The sequence below is a fragment of the Salvelinus fontinalis genome, chromosome 14, assembly GCF_029448725.1.
Source record: "Salvelinus fontinalis isolate EN_2023a chromosome 14, ASM2944872v1, whole genome shotgun sequence".
NCBI classification, from domain to species: Eukaryota; Metazoa; Chordata; class Actinopteri; order Salmoniformes; family Salmonidae; genus Salvelinus; species Salvelinus fontinalis.
The window spans coordinates 29,851,995-29,870,807 of NC_074678.1; the positions used below are offsets into that span (position 1 = coordinate 29,851,995).

General features: G+C 43.0%; 1 protein-coding gene across 17 annotated transcripts in view; it reads left to right on the forward strand.

Moving 5' to 3' along the window:
• LOC129810589 (leucine-rich repeat-containing protein 7-like) overlaps positions 1 to 18,813 on the forward strand; it is a 294,865-nt gene that overhangs the window by 248,068 nt on the left and 27,984 nt on the right. For 14 of the 17 annotated variants that reach the window (XM_055861262.1, XM_055861261.1, XM_055861263.1 and 11 more), the window contains 7 exons: positions 969 to 1,058; positions 4,405 to 4,461; positions 7,205 to 7,268; positions 11,275 to 11,349; positions 14,553 to 14,697; positions 15,734 to 15,806; positions 16,809 to 16,826. In XM_055861262.1, the coding sequence (XP_055717237.1) occupies positions 969 to 1,058; positions 4,405 to 4,461; positions 7,205 to 7,268; positions 11,275 to 11,349; positions 14,553 to 14,697; positions 15,734 to 15,806; positions 16,809 to 16,826 (522 nt within the window). The remainder of the gene's footprint in view (positions 1 to 968; positions 1,059 to 4,404; positions 4,462 to 7,204; positions 7,269 to 11,274; positions 11,350 to 14,552; positions 14,698 to 15,733; positions 15,807 to 16,808; positions 16,827 to 18,813) is intronic. The other 3 variants (XM_055861260.1, XM_055861275.1, XM_055861276.1) reach the window with 1 other exon arrangement.

The window sequence follows — 18,813 nt, forward strand, 5'->3', positions numbered from 1 at the left end:
AGTCTACATTTAATTAATGATGATAGATACATAGGATGTTTCTACATGAGTGCTTTGTAGATAAACACAAGAAAATGCTGTTCTCTCCTTACATACAAAGAGGCCCAACCCATTTTTTGATACAAAACACAATGGTGAGTTGTAAAACTATCACCAGTAATAAACCTAAGGGCACAATGAAACAGTATCTAGTGGTTTAAGTTTAGCTGCTGCTGCATGCGTATAGATAATATCCCCGTAATCTAAAATAAACATACAAGTGGCCTGGACAATTTCCTTCCTATTAACAAAAGTCAGACATGCTTGTTTCTGTAAAAAAAAAAAACACCTGAAACTTCAACTTCTTCACCAGCTCAGTGACATTTTTTAAACGACAGTTTGTCACCAAGCCAGATACCATGATATTTGTACGAAGGAACTCGCTCAATTTGTGTACCGTTCAAACTAGGCATTACAAATTCATTTAAATCTGGGTTTTTGGGACCTAGAAAAAGCATGTATTTTGTTTGCATATAGCACTAACTTTAGATCAAAAAATTACCTCTGCAGTGCTTGAAAATCTGACTTAAAATTTAAAAAGGCTTGGCTAACCGCTGGAGCAATGGAATACAACACTGTCTCATCTGCATACAATTATATATATTTTACAGCATTACCAATGTTATTTATATATGTTGTAAACAGTAGTGGGCCGGATCTTGAACCTTGGGGCACCAAGGTATGAGTATGAGTCATTCTGTAGTGCTGCAGTGTGCTAGCTTTTCTGACAGCGCTGAGTGGAGCTGGTTAAGGGGAGTTGTCATGGGAATGGGGCGGGCTAACATTTAGCCTGACATTAAATGTGTCTGAGGTCCTTAGCCTCTGTAAATCCTGTACCCTGGCACCAACTAACAGGAACCTGCTCTCTTTCTTTCTACCATTCTCTCTCTTCCCTTCCCTCTCTCTCATTTTCAATCTCTCCACTGCAGGCTCCCAGACGGCTTCACCCAGCTCCTCAACCTGACACAGCTCTTCTTAAACGATGCCTTTCTGGAGTACCTTCCCGCCAACTTTGGCAGGTGAGCTCAGCTTATGGAGTACCCTGCTCTGTGTCTGTGGGTCCTTGGGCCCTCTGTGTATGTATAGAGTTTGGATTGGAGCTTTTATTCTGCGCTCCGTTACAAGTATGCCTGGGTGGGTTTACATTGTAAACAGACTGTTCTTTATTCTCTGCACACAACGCCTGGTAAAAAGCACCTGCCTGGGGCTTGCATTAATAAAGCAATGGGTTTAGCAGCATCTCCTATCTGGTTTGGTGATCAAATCAAATCAAATGTATTTATATAGCCCTTCTTACATCAGCTGATATCTCAAAGTGCTGTACAGAAACCCAGCCTAAAACCCCAAACAGCAAACAATGCAGGTGTAGAAGCACGGTGGTTAGGAAAAACTCCCTAGAAAAGCCAAAACCTAGGAAGAAACCTAGAGAGGAACCAGGCTATGAGGGGTGGCCAGTCCTGTTCTGGCTGTGCCAGGTGGAGATTATAACAAAACATGGCCAAGATGTTCAAATGTTCATAAATTACCAGCATGGTCAAATAATAATAATCACAGTAGTTGTCGAGGGTGCATCAAGTCAGCACCTCAGGAGTAAATGTCAGTTGGCTTTTCATAGCCAATCATTAAGAGTAGCTCTACCACTCCTGCGGTCTCTAGAGAGTTGAAAACAGCAGGTCTGGGACAGGTAGCACGTCCGGTGAACAGGTCAGGGTTCCATAGCCGCAGGCAGAACAGTTGAAACTGGAGCAGCAGCACGGCCAGGTGGACTGGGGACAGCAAGGAGTCATCATGCCAGGTAGTCCTAGGGCATGGTCCTACGGCTCAGGTCCTCTGAGAGAGAGAAAGAAAGAGAGAAAGAGAGAATTAGAGAGAGCATACTTAAATTCACACAGGACACCGGTTAAGACAGGGGAAGTACTCCAGATATAACAAACTGACCCTAGCCCCCCGACACATAAACTACTGCAGCATAAATACTGGAGGCTGAGACAGGAGGGGTCAGGAGACACTGTGGCCCCATCCGATGATACCCCCGGACAGGGCCAAACAGGAAGGATATAACCCCACCCACTTTGCCAAAGCACAGCCCCCACACCACTAGAGGGATATCTTCAACCACCAACTTACCATCCTGACACAAGGCCGAGTATAGCCCACAAAGTGATGAATTGAGAAAAAGTAACAGTTCATCAAAACAGCTGTGGTATTGCTCTTGGGCTCAGTGTAACGGAATTTAAGGTTGGGGTGTCATGTTTTCTGATCCAATACTTTACAGTCCTATGCATATCATTAACATCTATTAATACTAGGGTTAATTTACCAAAGTTACTGTAATTTTCAGTAATTTTTGGTAATTAACAGAAAATCTAAGGCAATCTATCGTAAATTTGGTCATTTCTACTTGGATAACTGTAAAAAAATATATATTCATATATAGTATGCATTTATTATGTCCATATTGTCCATGAGTTTCTAATAGATAGACCATAAGGTTCAAGAGAAAATATAATACTTAATGAAAAAGCATCTAGTCAACAATGGCATTATTTCCAATTAACTCTGCAACTCTTCCAACTATTGACATTTTTCAAAGCTACCACCAGTTTGACGCCAAAACATTGACAACAAATACATATTGACATAGTAAAATAAATAAAAGTTTGTACAGTGCATTTGGAAAGTGTTCAGACCGCATTACTTTTTCCACATTTTGTTATGTTACAGCCTTATTCTAAAATGTATTAAAATGTTTTTTCCCCCTCATCAATACCCAATAATGACAAAGCAAACAGTTTTTTAGAAACGTTTGCAAATGTATAAAAAATAAAAAATAGAAATACCTTATTTACTTAAGTATTCAGACTCTTTGCTATGAGACCCAAAATTGAGCAGAGGTGCATCCTGTTTCCATTTATCATCCTAGAGATCTTTTTACAACTTGATGGAGTCTACCTGTGGTAAATTCAATTGATTGGACATGATTTAGAAAGGCACACACCTGTCTATATATGGTCCTAAATTTGACAGTTTGTCAGAGCAAAAACCAAGCCATGAGGTCAAAGGAATTGTCCGTAGATTGTTTCGAGGCACAGATCTGGGAAAGGGTACCAAAAAATGTCTGCAGCATTGAAGGTCCCCAATAACTCAGTGGCCTCCATCATTCTTAAATGGAAGAAGTTTGGATCCACCAAGACTTTTCCTAGAGCTGGCCGTCCGGCCAAACTGAGCAATCAGGGGAGAAGGGCCTTGGTTAGGGAGATGACCAAGAACCTGATGGTCACTCTGACAGAGCTCCAGAGTTTCTCTGTGGAGTTGGGAGAAACTTCCAGAAGGACACCCATCTCTGCAGCTCTCCACCAATCAGGCCTTTATGGTAGAGTGGCCAGACGGAAGCAACTCCTCAGTAAAAAGCACATGACAGCCCGCTTGGAGTTTGCCAAAAGGCACATAAAGGACTCAGACCATGAGAAACAAGATTCTCTGGTCTGATGAAACCAAGATTGGCCTGAATGCCAAGCGTCACATCTGGAGAAAACCTGGCACCATCCCTACAGTGAAGCATGGTGGTGGCAGCATCATGCTGTGGGTTCTTCGGAACAAGTCTCACTGTCCTTGAGTGGCCCAGCCAGAGACCGGACTTGAACCTGATCTCTGGAGAGACCTGAAAATAGCTGTGCAGCGACGCTCCCCATCCAACCTGACAGAGCTTGAGAGGATTTGCAGAGAAGAATACAGGTGTGCCAAGCTTCTAGCGTCATACCCAGGAAGACTCAAGGCTGTCATCGCTGCCAAAGGTGCATCAACAAAGTACGGAGTAAAGGGTCTGAATACTTATGTAAATGTGATATTTCAGTACATTTTTTATACATTTGCCAAAAAAAACGTAAAACATGTTTTTGCTTTGTCATTATGGGGTATTGTGTGTAGATTGATGAGGGGGAAAGAACAATTTAATACATTTTAAAATAAGGCTGTGAATCAAGGGGTCTGTATACTTTCTGAATGCACCAAATGCACTGTATAAAGGTAAGTTCATGCTGGAACCCTGAGTTTATCATTTTTATTTAGGATAATGTTTTGTAGCTTTGTCATTCAATTTTTTTTACTCTTATTCAATTATTTCATGTATTTTACATGTGATAAAGCCACGCATAGTGCCAGAGATTATTACAGGCACCTGTGACAATCTGAAGTACCCAATGGCCACTAAATGTCTTGTGATAGATTACATAAAATCCTTGAAAGATGAAAATTCTGGTAATTTTCTGGTAAACTTCAAACGTTTCCAGGAATATACCCTCCCTATAATTTGTTTTGTTTGTCTTGTCGTGATTGTGTGTGTTTTTGACATCGTCAACCTTTCAGACTTTCCAAGTTACGGATCCTGGAACTGCGAGAGAACCACCTGAAAACGATGCCAAAGTGAGTGACTAACCACGCAGAGACCTCACATCACCAGGGCAGCTAGAGTTAGCTACAGAGACGTGTTTGATCATGGGATGGAAAGGAAAGGGTACAGTAAAAGACATCCCAGGCTGAAACTAAACTCTTTGCCAACATACTTTTCACTAAAGTACATAGATAATTGTATTTTTTTTAATTATTTAACCTTTATTTAACCAGGCAAGTCAGTTAAGAACAAATTCTTATTTACATTGACGGCCTACACCGGCCAAACCCGGACGACGCTGGGCCAATTGTGCGCTGCTCTATGGGACTCCCAATCACAGCCGTTTGTGATACAGTCTGGATCACTTGCAGCCAATATCACTGATTCATACAGATAGAGAGAACTACAATGTTTAACTGTTTGAGTGTTATCTATCCACATGTTAAGACAGTAGTTTATTGCAACGTCTCCATGTTTTCACCAAGCACTTAAGATAAATGATAGCCTTCGTCCCACTCCATCCAGCCTACACACAGCCTACACACAGCCTACACACAGCCTACACACAGCCTACCCACAGCCTACACACAGCCTACACACAGCCTACCCACAGCCTACACACAGCCTACACACAGCCTACACACAGCCTACACACAGCCTACCCACAGCCTACACACAGCCTACACACAGCCTACACACAGCCTACCCACAGCCTACACACAGCCTACACACAGCCTACACACAGCCTACCCACAGCCTACACACAGCCTACACACAGCCTACCCACAGCCTACACACAGCCTACACACAGCCTACACACAGCCTACACACAGCCTACCCACAGCCTACACACAGCCTACACACAGCCTACACACAGCCTACCCACAGCCTACACACAGCCTACACACAGCCTACCCACAGCCTACACACAGCCTACACACAGCCTACACACAGCCTACACACAGCCTACACACAGCCTACACACAGCCTACCCACAGCCTACACACAGCCTACACACAGCCTACCCACAGCCTACACACAGCCTACACACAGCCTACACACAGCCTACACACAGCCTACATCCAGCCTACACACAGCCTACACACAGCCTACACACAGCCTACACACAGCCTACACACAGCCTACCCACAGCCTACACACAGCCTACACACAGCCTACACACAGCCTACACACAGCCTACCCACAGCCTACACACAGCCTACACACAGCCTACACACAGCCTACACACAGCCTACACACAGCCTACACACAGCCTACATCCAGCCTACACACAGCCTACACACAGCCTACACACAGCCTACACACAGCCTACACACAGCCTACATCCAGCCTACACACAGCCTACACACAGCCTACACACAGCCTACACACAGCCTACACACAGCCTACACACAGCCTACACACAGCCTACCCACCTCACGTCTGTCCCCTCTCTCCAATGGAGGAGCTACTGAAGTAGCCACTGAAGTTGCCACGAAAAGTGTCTGTTAATGGAAGCACTGACAGCTTTAGCAGCCAGCATGCCTATTCAGTCCCTATGAATAATCCAACCCTGCCCAAGGTACTCGTCCACACAGCAGGCTTTGGTTTTACCATTCCCCCTGCACCACACGCTGGGGGGCAAATAGCCTGAGTAACATTCTGAGGTGGAATCTTAATGGGCAGATCAGAGTCAGAGCATGGTAAATAGCAGCTTCTAAAGCAAATGCCATCAGTCTCTCTGTGCGATGGGTAGCATGTGTCAGAGGAGGGGCGCAGTGCTGTGGTCTTGTTATTTGATGTCTAAATGAAATGTGAAGAAGGCCCCATGTTGGCGTGTGTGTGTACCGGTGTGTGTGTAGCTAGTGGAGCGTGCCCAAGAGACAGACACACACTGCTCACATTGGTTGGTGCATGCTGGCTCACTCAGGTGTCCTGATTTGAAAACAACTTTTATCCCACCATAACAATAACCCTACCCCCATCCCTCACACTAGAGATTGAGTCAAATGAAGTACACTCATCCTCTGTCACCTCTAATGTGGCACAGCAAGGGATGTTTATTCATCTGCCTAAACCAACTCAAACATGTTTCCCCTTGAAGATGAGTGTAATGTCCTCATTCAGTTGACGAGTGTATCACGTTATCATGGAGTCATTGGAGGGGAAGTGTGTCCTAGAGGAAGGGTATAGATTACAAATAGGATTTTGATATGTAATCAAGGTTGGGGAGATATTCTGCCATGAGGGATCTGATCTGTTTGTTCTCACATCATCATTGAAATGAACTATATGCCCCAGCTGCTGTATATCATGACATAAAACATACATGACATACTATCCACTTTAGTGATTTTACTAATGGACGCGCACCACTCAAGACAAAGGTCCTCTGCAATCGCAAGCCAATACAACCAGTAATGATGTGCAATACATCTTAGATGAAATCATTCTGACATTGCTCTCCCCGGCTGACATTGTGTACACTGCATGGATGAAAGAGTTTAATTTGAGGTGTTACATGGTGCAATGGAGAAAGCCATTTCATGTTATATTAATCATTAACTAACTGCATTGTTTTGATTTTAGCTATTTATACTTGTAGTGAATATTGTGTGAATGTGTGAGGATATCTGGTTAGCACAGCGTCCCCTCTGCGATGGCAGAGTTGCAGGAGGCCTGTTTGGGAAGGAGTTTGGCTGGTGATTGGCCTTTCTAAATGGTGACTTTGTTTCTATGCCAGAATCTGAGGCTCTTCCCTCTTGTTTGCTGCAGGTCAATACACAGACTGTCACAGCTGGAGCGATTAGACTTGGGAAGCAATGAATTCTCTGAACTGGTAAGAAAAGAGGCCCTTTGAAGACGGCAGTCACGTGGACAGCAGCTGTCACCACACAGGCAGCCATGACCCAGCAGACCTGGAAGACGAGCCAGAGCCGGGCCCCCCTCGCTCTGCTCTGCACCCTCATTACGTCTCCAGCACTGCTCCCTCCGCCCGCTGTTTGTGTGTGTACATGTGTGCGTGAATGCGTGCAAGTGTGCCATGGGAAATGGCTGGTACATTAGAGAGGTACTGTGAGGTTAGTTTAAAATGCTGCATGATTATTGACCGACAATCCATGTGATATCTAAAATGGGGCAATATGAAGTGTGTGGATGCAGAATGCTCAAGGAGGGAGGCTTTTCAAGTGCCTAACTTCTCTAAGACATCCTTGGTTAACATGATCACACACTGTGCTGGGACTGCGGAGTCCCTGGGAGAGCTGCTGGGTGATGCCATGCATAACATGCTCTGTGCCACAGGTCCCACTGATGCCTTAATTGTGCATGTCTAAATGTGCTGTTAGACTGAGGGCTGGGCTGCCTCTACGGACCCCTCTGTGACTCACTGTGGCGCTGGAACACACTCACTATGCACACAGCAGCATCTGCCTCCTCCTCACTCAAGGTCAAGATTAACAGGCACACAAACCCATCTCAGAATGACTCCTGTATTTTCCAACCATCGAATTTTAAACATAAGAGCATTTTTCTGTTTGGAGTTGGTTGTAGGGCTGTACCAGCGTTTCCCAAACGAGGGGTCGCAACCCCATGTGGGGTCGTCTTATTTGAAAATGGGGTTGTGAGAGAAACTCTGAAATGAAATAAAAAAGATTGAACTTGCTTCATAGCCGGTAGCCGCTAGGTGTATTAAACAGAGCTGTTTCTGTTTTCTTCCTACAAATGGCTCTATTTTTTTGAACAGTTTAAACTACAAAATATTATGACCCCATCACTGAAAGATAAGACTCTAAGGAACACAATGTGTCTTCTGTTTCCCTGCAATGCCCACAAGCCACGCAGGAGTTATTAGAACAGAGTGGACAAGACCAGGCACTAAATCAGACTGGGGAGAGAATAATATCAAGATCATACAAAATGATTACCTGATGGTCTTCTGAACTCCCCATGACCTTTCTGATGCATTTCAGTCACTTCAAACCATACTTCCTTCAGATTGAAATGCTGTCAAAAGTACTGTCAGACTGATTTGTAATAGACTGTCATAACCCCATTTTAAAAAGTCAACATTGGCCGTTGATTACGTCACTTTGTTTACATGGTGGAGTCACGAAAAACGTTTGATCTCAAAATGGGATCGCGGGCCCAAAAAGTTTGGGAACCCCTCGTCTATACTTTCTGTCACGTCTGATGTACCTTTAGTATTTCCAGGACTTTGTCCTTTGTCCTTGGGAACTGAGGAAAAGGCATAATTTGCACAGCCCGTTCCAAGGGAGCAGATGGTTTGGCATTGTGATAAGCGTGCTTTGCTGAAGCCCCCAAGTTACTGCAGAGAGAGAGAGTGCTCATCAACTCTTCCTGGTGCTATAGTCTGAACTCACAATCTGTGTCCTACTTAAATACAAGCCTTCCTCCCTCCACCTCTCTCATCCTATCCCTTCCCCATTCAAGGACTCCTGTTGCTTTTTGCTGATAGTGTGAGCAACATTGCCAATTGCATCTCAATTCCCCTCAAATAGAATCCTGTAGTCTAGCTTTATTGCCTGCTGATTTTGAAGCCCAGGGAAAATAGAATGCATTTTCTCGCATTCCTTAAGCTGTTGTTGCTTCCTCATCTGCCCCATACTTTGTGCCACATGCCTATTGCATTTCTTCAGCTGATGGTTTCTGTGGCAAAGGTTAGATTATTCTATCAGTGTTTTTCAACACGGAGAATTCATGGATTTGTTTCCAGAATTCCGTCCTGGTTTACTGGTATTCCTTTGTGAAGGCAGACACCTTTCCCCTTAATTGAACTAAGCTCTGGAATGTAATTCAGAGTCAAAAGAGCTTCTAATAGGTTGGCTGAACCAGAAGCTCTATGAAAGCTCTCTCCATCTGATTTCAGCTCATGCCTTATTTAGTGGCAATCAGTCTTCTACTCAGTTTTACTAAACTGCAAACATTTACATGTATAAGACCAGGATTCAGAAGATCTTATCTTATGCACCTTATGTGCATTCAGCACAAGAGCTCCTTGATATGAATGAGACTGAAAACGTTGTCCTTCTTGCTCTAGACTAAACACATGCAGAAGATGCAGATGTGAAAACGTCTGCCACTGACAGAACTACAGAAAGATGCAACTTCAGAGGCATTGTCATGTGACGAAACCAAACAATGACCTCAGCACATGTGGGCCCAGCTGAGCCACGAGCAGATGCTGAGTCCTGTATGTCACAGAGGCAGTCAGTGAGGAAAGTTTCCTAATTAAAGTCCCTGCCTGGAGAAGGGGAAGAGGGAGGAGGGGGGACGCAGATGCCGGTGCTTGGAGGGCCGGGGTAGAGTAGAGCCATGGATGTCATCAGCAGAGAGGAAATGACATCGCAGAGCTTCAAAGACAGACAAGAGGACATGCCTCTGCACAGGAAGCTCCATGGCACTGAGCACCATCCAAGTGTTTAATCTCCATCCGGAGAGAACAGGAGGCATGGTAGAGGTGCCAACACAGTCCACCATGCCAACCCTTCTCTTTGTTACTCATTAAAGCTGAACTTACAAGTAAAATAGTGTGGTGCTACTGTACTGACTCCAGCTCTACTGTAGATTGTGAGTTTTGGATTAATGAGTCATACTACACACAACACTCCAGTTCAATGAGGGATTTGGAGATTGTGTGTGATGTTTTGGGAGGGTAGAGGGCAGGTAGGGGACACAGCAACTACATGGGACATTTTTTGCCCCGCATCCATTACCCAATGCCAGTTGACCTTCTTTATACCCTTAGTGGGACGGAAACTTCATTCGTTTTTTGGGGTTTGAAGTTTACTCTAAATTATACTTTTTTTGAGTAGTTAATAGAATATGCATTGCATCAGTCTGATTTAGATTGCTATGTTGTAAAGTCTCAAATGATACTGTGGGAATTTCTATTCTTTTTGAGAAAGTGGTTGTGTACCTCCTGTCTTTGTTGTTGTTGGGTTTTGGCTGCTTCCATGCTGAGATTCTATTAACTTCTGTCACAAATTCTGTCACTAACGCTAGCACATACCATTTTTGTTAGGAGAATGCCCTTAGCAAACTTAATAAAACATCACTACTTTTTAGAAAACACACAAGATACTGTAGCTACCCTCACAACTAGGAGAAAAAAGCTGTCAGAAATAATAATCAGAAATAGTCTAAATAGAAAATAGTCCACAATACAATTTGGAGTCATTATTGACTGCCACACCATGCTGGGGAAAGAAATGCATGAAACACCTAGATGAGAGAGATTGGAATTGATTAGGGCAGCATGAAGGACTGTGAGGTCTGTCACTTAGTCTCTCAGGTTGGCCTAATGGAGTCATTTACACATAGTCGGGTATAACCTTTACTCCAGAGAGACACACAGTCTGGCCAGGCCTCTCCACACAGGCCTGTATCGAATACAATCACTCACAGAGCTCCATTCATTCATTACCCCCCTCTGTGGCCCGTGCAGCGATTCAAACACACCTTTTCCATTATAGAATACGGAACGTGAGATGATTCGAGAATACATCTGGAGGAGCGACTGAGGATCGTAACTTTGCACCACTCTGTGTGCATATGCCGTCATTGACATGCCTACTTTGTTTTGTAATTACCCCCATTGGTGTTGTGGCATGAGATTATTCACTTCTTATATTGTTGGTGTTAAAATCCCACTTCCTTTACCATGATGATAAATTACATGCCACTCCTCACCCTGCCCTGACTCCAAGTTGCCAGGGCTTTCTTATGTCTCTGCCCTAGTTTCTGGGCTATTTTCTAAGGTACAGCCCTCCTGCTGCTGGTTGTTCTAGACAGCTACAGGATGTTGTGTGTCTTTGGTGTTTCAGCCTGAAGTCCTGGAGCAGATCCATAACCTAAAGGAGCTGTGGATGGACAACAACTCTCTGCAGAAGATACCTGGGGTAGGCCTACAGCCCTTCACTACCACCTTCAGTCATTATCTGTCTGTTTCATTTGTCATTGGCCCTGATGAAGTCTGTAGATGGCGGTTGTGATGCACTACCATAGGGAAACCCTTGCAAGACAGTTCCCTCAAACCCACATGTTGGAACAATGGCTAGCCGGAGACAGCGCTCTCTCTGTGTCTGTCTCTCTCTCTCTCTGTCTCTCTCTCTCTCTGTCTCTCTCTCTCTCTCTCTCTCTCTCTCTCTCTGTCTCTCTCTCTCTCTCTCTCTCTCTCTCTCTCTCTCTCTCTCTCTCTCTCTCTCTCTCTCTCTCTCTCTGTCTCTCTCTCTCTCTCTCTCTCTCTCTCTCTCTCTCTCTCTCTCTCTCTCTCTCTCTGTCTCTCTCTCTCTGTCTCTCTCTCTCTCTCTCTGTCTCTCTCTCTCTCTCTCAATTCAATTTTTCAATTCAATTTGCTTTATTGGCATGACGTAACAATGTACATATTGCCAAAGCTTATTTACAATATAAAAATGAGAATCAAAATGGTCAACGGGACAACAGTAACAACAATAACTAAGTGTCAAAATAACCATACATTCAACAATAACAATAAACATACAGTAGAGTACATGTGCAGGTTGATTGGTCTGTCAGACACTGTCCCTCAACTTATGGCAGGCAGCAATGTAGTGCGCTGCCAACCCACAGCTCTCTGTGTCCTCCCCCAACAGGACGGGTAGCCTATCCTCATCAGAGAGGTCTTTGAAACCTTGAATAAGAGTTTCAAATTTGGGGAAATGACACTCTCTAATTGTTTTATATTTTTGACATTTTGTCAGGAAATGCAGCTCCGTCTCAGGTTCTGCTGTTGTGCAGTGGTTGCACAGCCTTTCCTCTACAGGGAGCCAGGTTTTCCTGTGTCTACCCTTCTCAATGGCAAGGCTGTGCTCACTGAGCCTGTACTTTGTCAAGGTTTTTCTAAGGTTTTGATCAGTAACCATAGTCAAATAGTTAGCCACGGTGTACTGTCGATTTAGGGCCAGATAGCACTGCATTTTGCTCTGTGCTTGTGCTTGTGTTTCCCAATAAGCAATGTAGTTTTGTTTTGACTGTGTTGTAATTTGGTTTATTCTGATTGATTGGATGTTCTGGTCCTGAGGCTTCAGTGTGTTAGTAGAACAGGTTTGTGAACTCAGCCCCAGGACCAGCTGGATGAGGGGACTCTTTTCTTTGCTCAGCTCTTGGTATTGCAGGGCTTGGTAGTGATATGAGAGGGGGTCACTGTATTTTAGATGTTTCCAAAACTTAATTGCTCTTTTTTGAGTTTTTATTATTAGTGGATATTTGCCTAATTCTGCCCTGCATGCATTGTTTGTAGTTTTCCTCTGGACATGTAGGAGAATCTTACAGAACTCTGCATGCAGGGTTTCAATGGGATGTTTGTCCCATTTGATGAAATCTTGTTTTGCAAGTGGACCCCACACCTCGCTGCCATAAAGTGCAATTGGTTCAATGACATATTCAATTAGTTTTAGCCAAATTTGAATAGGTATTTCAATTTGAATTTGCTTTTTAATTGCGTAGAATGCCCTGCGTGCTTTCTCTCTCAGTTCATTCACTGCCTCATTAAGGTGTCCAGTTGAGCTTATTTTTAAACCTAAGTAATTGTAGTGTGTGCAGTACTCTATATATTTTGTACCAATTGAGAACTTTGGTCTAATTCCCTGAGATCTGGATCTTCTCTGGAAAATCATTATTTTAGTCTTTTTGGGGTTTACTGCCAGGGCCCAGGTCTGGCAGTACTGCTCTAGCAGATCCAGGCTCTGCTGTAGGCCATGTGCTGTGGGTGACAACAGGCATAGGTCATCTGCGAAGAGTAGGCATTTAACCTCTGAATTATGGAGACTAACACCAGGGGCTGAGGATTTATCTAGAATAGTGGCCAATTCGTTGATGTAAATATTGAAGAGTGCAGGGCTCAGATTACAACCCTGACGAAGGCCCCGCCCCTGGTTAAAGAATTCTGTTCTTTTCTTGCCAATTTTAATGCTGCACGTATTGCCAGTATACATTGATTTAATTATGTCATATGTTTTACCCCCTACACCACTTTCAATAACTTTGTAGAACAGTCCTGTGTGCCAAATAGAATCAAATGCTTTTTGGAAGTCGATAAAGCAAGCGTATATTTTGGTATTATTTTGGTGGACATGTTTACCTATCAGGGTGTGTAGGGTGTAAATATGATCGGTCGTGCGATGTTTTGGTATAAATCCAATTTGGCTTTTACTCAAGACATTGTGCTTATTAAGGAAGTTTAGAACTCTTACATTTATAATACTACAGAAAACCTTCCCCAGGTTACTGTTCACACAAATGCCTCTGTAATTGTTAGGGTCAAATTTGTCTCCGTTTTTAAAGATTGGGGTTATGAGTCCTTGATTCCAGATGTCAGGGAAATAACCTACACTCAGGATCAAATTAAACAGTTTTAATATGGCCAATTGAAATTTTGCACTAGTGAGTTTGAGCATCTCATTTAGGATGCCATCAGGTCCGCATGCCTTTTTAAATTTGAGAGCCTGAAGTTTCTTATAGAGCTCCTGGTCAGTAATTGGGGAGTCCAGTGGATTTTGGTTGTCCTTTATAGCTTTTTCTAATCCATTCAACTTCTCATGAATTTGGCGTTGTTCTGTGTTTGTGTCAATTTGAACGGTGTTGTGGAGTGTTTTAAAATGGGTTGTCCATATGTCACCATTTTGTATCGCTAATTCCTCTTGTTTAGATTTCTTTAATTTTTTCCAATTTTGCCAGAAGTTGTTTGTGTTTATGGACTCCTCAATTAGCATCAGCTGCTTTCTGTTGTACTGGGCTTTTTTGGTTCTGAGTGTACGTTTATAGAGTTTTAAAGTCTCACAGTAATGAAGGCGTAATTCACCATTATTTGGGTCTCTGTGCTTTTGGTTGGATAGTGTTCTAATTTTTTTTCTTATAATTTTACAATCTGCATCAAACCAGTTGTCATCTGTGATCTTTTTTGTTTTGTTTTTTATCAATTTCAATTGTGCTTCTTTTCTTTTCTTCTCTCTCTCTCTCGCTCTCTCTCTCTCTCTGTCTTTCTCTCTCTGTCTCTCTCTCTGTTTCGCTCTGTCTCTCTCTCGCTCTCTTCAACCGCTCTAACATCCATCTCTCCATGTCTCTCCCTCCCCTTCTGCTGAAGTGTATAGGGAAGCTGAGGCAGCTGCGCTACCTGGACCTGGCTAAAAACAGGATTGAGAGCTTGGACACTGACATCTCTGGCTGTGAGTGCCTGGAGGACCTCCTGCTCTCTTCCAACATGCTGCAGCATCTGCCTGACAGCATAGGTGAGGCCATAGAACTGCTCTGCTCTCTCCCCTCTGCAACAATAGGGTCTCCTGGTTAGATTGTCTCTGCTCTCGCCCCTCTGCAACAATAGTATCTCCTGGTTAGATTGTCTCTGCTCTCTCCCCTCTGAAACAATAGGATATTCTGGTTGTTAGATTGTCTCTGCTCTCTCCCCTCTGCAACAATAGGATCTCCTGGTTAGATTGTCTCTGCTCTCTCCCCTCTGGAACAATAGGGTATCCTGGTTAGATTGTCTCTGCTCTCGCCCCTCTGCAACAATAGTATCTCCTGGTTAGATTGTCTCTGCTCTCTCCCCTCTGCAACAATAGGATCTCCTGGTTAGATTGTCTCTGCTCTCTCCCCTCTGGAACAATAGGGTATCCTGGTTAGATTGTCTCTGCTCTCGCCCCTCTGCAACAATAGTATCTCCTGGTTAGATTGTCTCTGCTCTCTCCCCTCTGGAACAATAGGGTATCCTGGTTAGATTTTCTCTGCTCTCTCCCCTCTGGAACAATAGGATCTCCTGGTTAGATTGTCTCTGCTCTCTCCCCCCTGGAACAATAGGGTATCCTTGTTAGAAAGAATAAGAAAAAGGATCAAGAAAGGATGATTAGGAGATGAGGTGAGGAGAGGATGATTAATTCTGTAATGACTGCGTTCATCGTGGCTGCTCCTCTTGGAGGTTGTTATCTGAGAGCGCAAATCCCTGAGTTGGTTTGCCATTATCAATCATATGCGTCATTAAAATTCCATTCCTATTTGGAGAGATAAAAGTGTTTGTTTGAATCCTCAAATTGAATTTGCACAAACGATTAAGTTGTTTTGTACTTAATAAGTTTGTCAATAATTTCCTGGCATTAAATGAATCAACCGGTAAAAGATTATGTAGACAATGGGTTTGAAAAATTCCTTTTAACCGTGTTCTTCTCTTTTAACTTTGCTTCTCATATTGTATTTGTTCCTTTTTTTAAATAATCAATTACATAACATCAAATGAATAGTGAAACTAAAGTTATGTCTTTGTCTCCATTGTAGGAATGTTGAAGAAGCTCACAACACTAAAAGTGGATGACAACCAGCTCACCTCACTGCCTAACACCATTGGAAGGTGAGTACTTTCACTTCTCAAATTGCAATCCCTGAACTTCCCAAATAAAATGTTTTGAAAGGATGTGGCCAAAAGCTAAACTAAATTCCAAGTCTTGTTTATTAGTGCATATCTATCATTGAACTGAATGTTAGTCCGTTTTAGGGCATCTATTGCATAACCAAATTAAAAGCCGTCAGAGACACAGATTTTGATGGTAAATTCAGTTGACACATTGCATCTTAATCTTAGCTCGTCTTCTATGCCAGTGGTTTGTTTCTGTAGTCAACACGGCCTGTGGATAGAAGGGGTCTGAAACTGCTGTCTCACTCTGGCACCTTCTCCTTGATGCTGCTTCTCACCTCACATCGACTAACGCTGATTTGCTCCATCACTGTTCACACCAAGTACAGAGTGATGTAGAACATTGTGTCTCAGTTGGTGGCACTGAGAGAGAGAGAGAGAGAGAGAGAGAGAGAGAGAGAGAGAGAGAGAGAGAGAGAGAGAGAGAGAGAGAGAGAGAGAGAGAGAGAGAGAGAGAGAGAGAGAGAGAGAGAGAGAGAGAGATAGAGAGATTAATTTTGGGGCTGTGCCATTAATTTGTGGTGCAATATTTAAAATGGAGGCTGTCTGAGTGGACTTGACTCTGATATAAAAAAATAAAATAATAATACTTCCCAAGCTTCCTCTGCTAGTATTGTAACCTCAAACTCAAACACAATAGCCAGCCAAGTTGATTTGCTTGTTTTATATATACTATATCAGTTTAATCTGTAAACTAGAATGAGTCAGAGGCAATTCTGAGGGTCAAGTCTGAAGACGCCCAGTTACTGTGATGTCATAGGTCAGGGTCACCACCTTACAGCTCATCATGTCATGTTCATCCTTACCATGCCCTGCCTCCCCCACTGCTGCTCCCCAAGCCTGTGATACTGTTTCCTGTACACCTTTTTTTCTTGGTTTGTCATTGGTCGGTTTTGTGTGTTGTGGTTATTTCACATGCATCTAAAATGGGCCACTTAGTGGACGCGCCAAATTAGGGTAAGTAGACTGTAAATCCCTGTCTCCTGTACATGTTCCTCCTCGCCACAGCATGTTTATTCAGGCAAGTGCTCACCTTAATGTCCCCTGTCTGTATGTTCCGGCCGGGGAAGCAGATCTAGTAAAAAGCCTGCATATGGGAGGCCAGCTGGGCCAGCCTGTTCAGACAAATGTTGAGCTAATGACTCTGCTGTGTGTACAATAAATAAATACAATTGTAAATGGTGATTGGCCCAAATGCTGATTGGCTTAAAGCTGTGGTATGACACAAAATTAACTGTTTACTGTTCTAATAACGTTGGTAAGCGGCAATAAGGCACCTCAGGGGTTTGTGGTATATAGCCAATATATACCACGGCTAAGGGCTGAATCCAGGCACTCCACATTGTATCGTGCGTAAGAACAGCCCTTAGGTGTGGTATATTGACCTTATACCACACCCCCTCAGGCCTTATTGCTTAAATGAAGTCTTTCCAGTGTGGGGAGGAAGCTCTTCCCCTCATCCTGTCCTGTTCATATACAATGACATTTTACACTTAACGCTCTGTTGGAGTTTGAATTTAAAAACTGGACAGTTGTTGTTGATTTTGCTCACGTTGTCCTTTCAAATGTGACAAAGAGGCAAGGGCATTTGACTCAATAAACACTGTGGCTTTAGAGTTTAAGGTATATTATAAGATATAGAATTAAGTTTGTCATTCATGAAGTTCAGTATTTCATATTCCCGATTTTGGTAAAAAGCATACTGTTGATTATAATTTGATTGAAAAGAGATACTGGCACCACCAGATAGTGAGTCAGCAACATTAACTATTCATTTTCCCTCATGGAATTAATAAAGTTGAATCAATTTTGTGGTTTGTCTGTAAAAATCTCTCTTTCTATCAAGTCATGGTATTGAATATTGCCATGATCCTCATGAATCCATTTGATTCATGATTTCACCTTTCTGTAGTCTGTACATGTCTTAGATGGATCTACTCTTATAAGGAACACAATTATGATTTGTTTCCATTAATGTCTCTACACCAAGGAGGGATCAGTCATCTGAGGCTGTATCTGTCAGCAACAAATAATGCAACCTGCTGCTGAAATTAATCTACCTGTGGCTTTTCCTCAAAATGTTTGAGTGAAATAATGCTGTATCATTATGATACAGTTGAAGTCGGGAAGTTTACATACACCTTAGCCAAATACATTTAAACTCAGTTTTTCACAATTCCTGACATTTAATCCTAGTAAAAATTCCCTGTTTTGGTCAGTTAGGATCACCACTTTATTTTAAGAATGTGAAATGTCAGAAAAATACTAGAGAAAATTATTTCTTTCAGCTTTTATTTCTTTCATCACATTCCCAGTGGGTCAGAAGTTTACATACACTCAATTAGTATTTGGTAGCATTGCCTTTAAATTGTTTAATTTGGGTCAAACGTTTCGGGAAGCCTTCCACAAGCTTTCCACAATAAGTTGGGTGAATTTGGCCCATTCCTCCTGACAGAGCTGGTGTAACTGAGTTAGTTTTGTAGACCTCCTTGCTCGCACATGCTTTTTCAGTTCTGCCCACAAATCTTCTATGGGATTGAGGTCAGGGCTTTGTGATGGCCACTCCAATACCTTGACTTTGTTGTCCTTAAGCCATTTTGCCACAACTTTGAAAGTATGCTTGGGGTCATTGTCCATTTGGAAGACCCATTTGCGACCAAGCTTTAACTTCCTGACTGATGTCTTGAGATGTTGCTTCAATATATCCACATAATTTCCCCTCCTCATGATGCCATCTATTTTGTGAAGTGCACCAGTCCCTCCTGCAGCAAAGCACTCCGACAACATGATGCTGCCACCCCATGTGTCACGATTGAGATGGTGTTCTTCAGCTTGCAAGCCTCCCCCTTTTTCCTCCAAGCATAACGATGGTCATTATGGCCAAACAGTTATATTTTTGTTTCATCAGACCAGAGGACATTTCTCCAAAAAGTATGATCTTTGT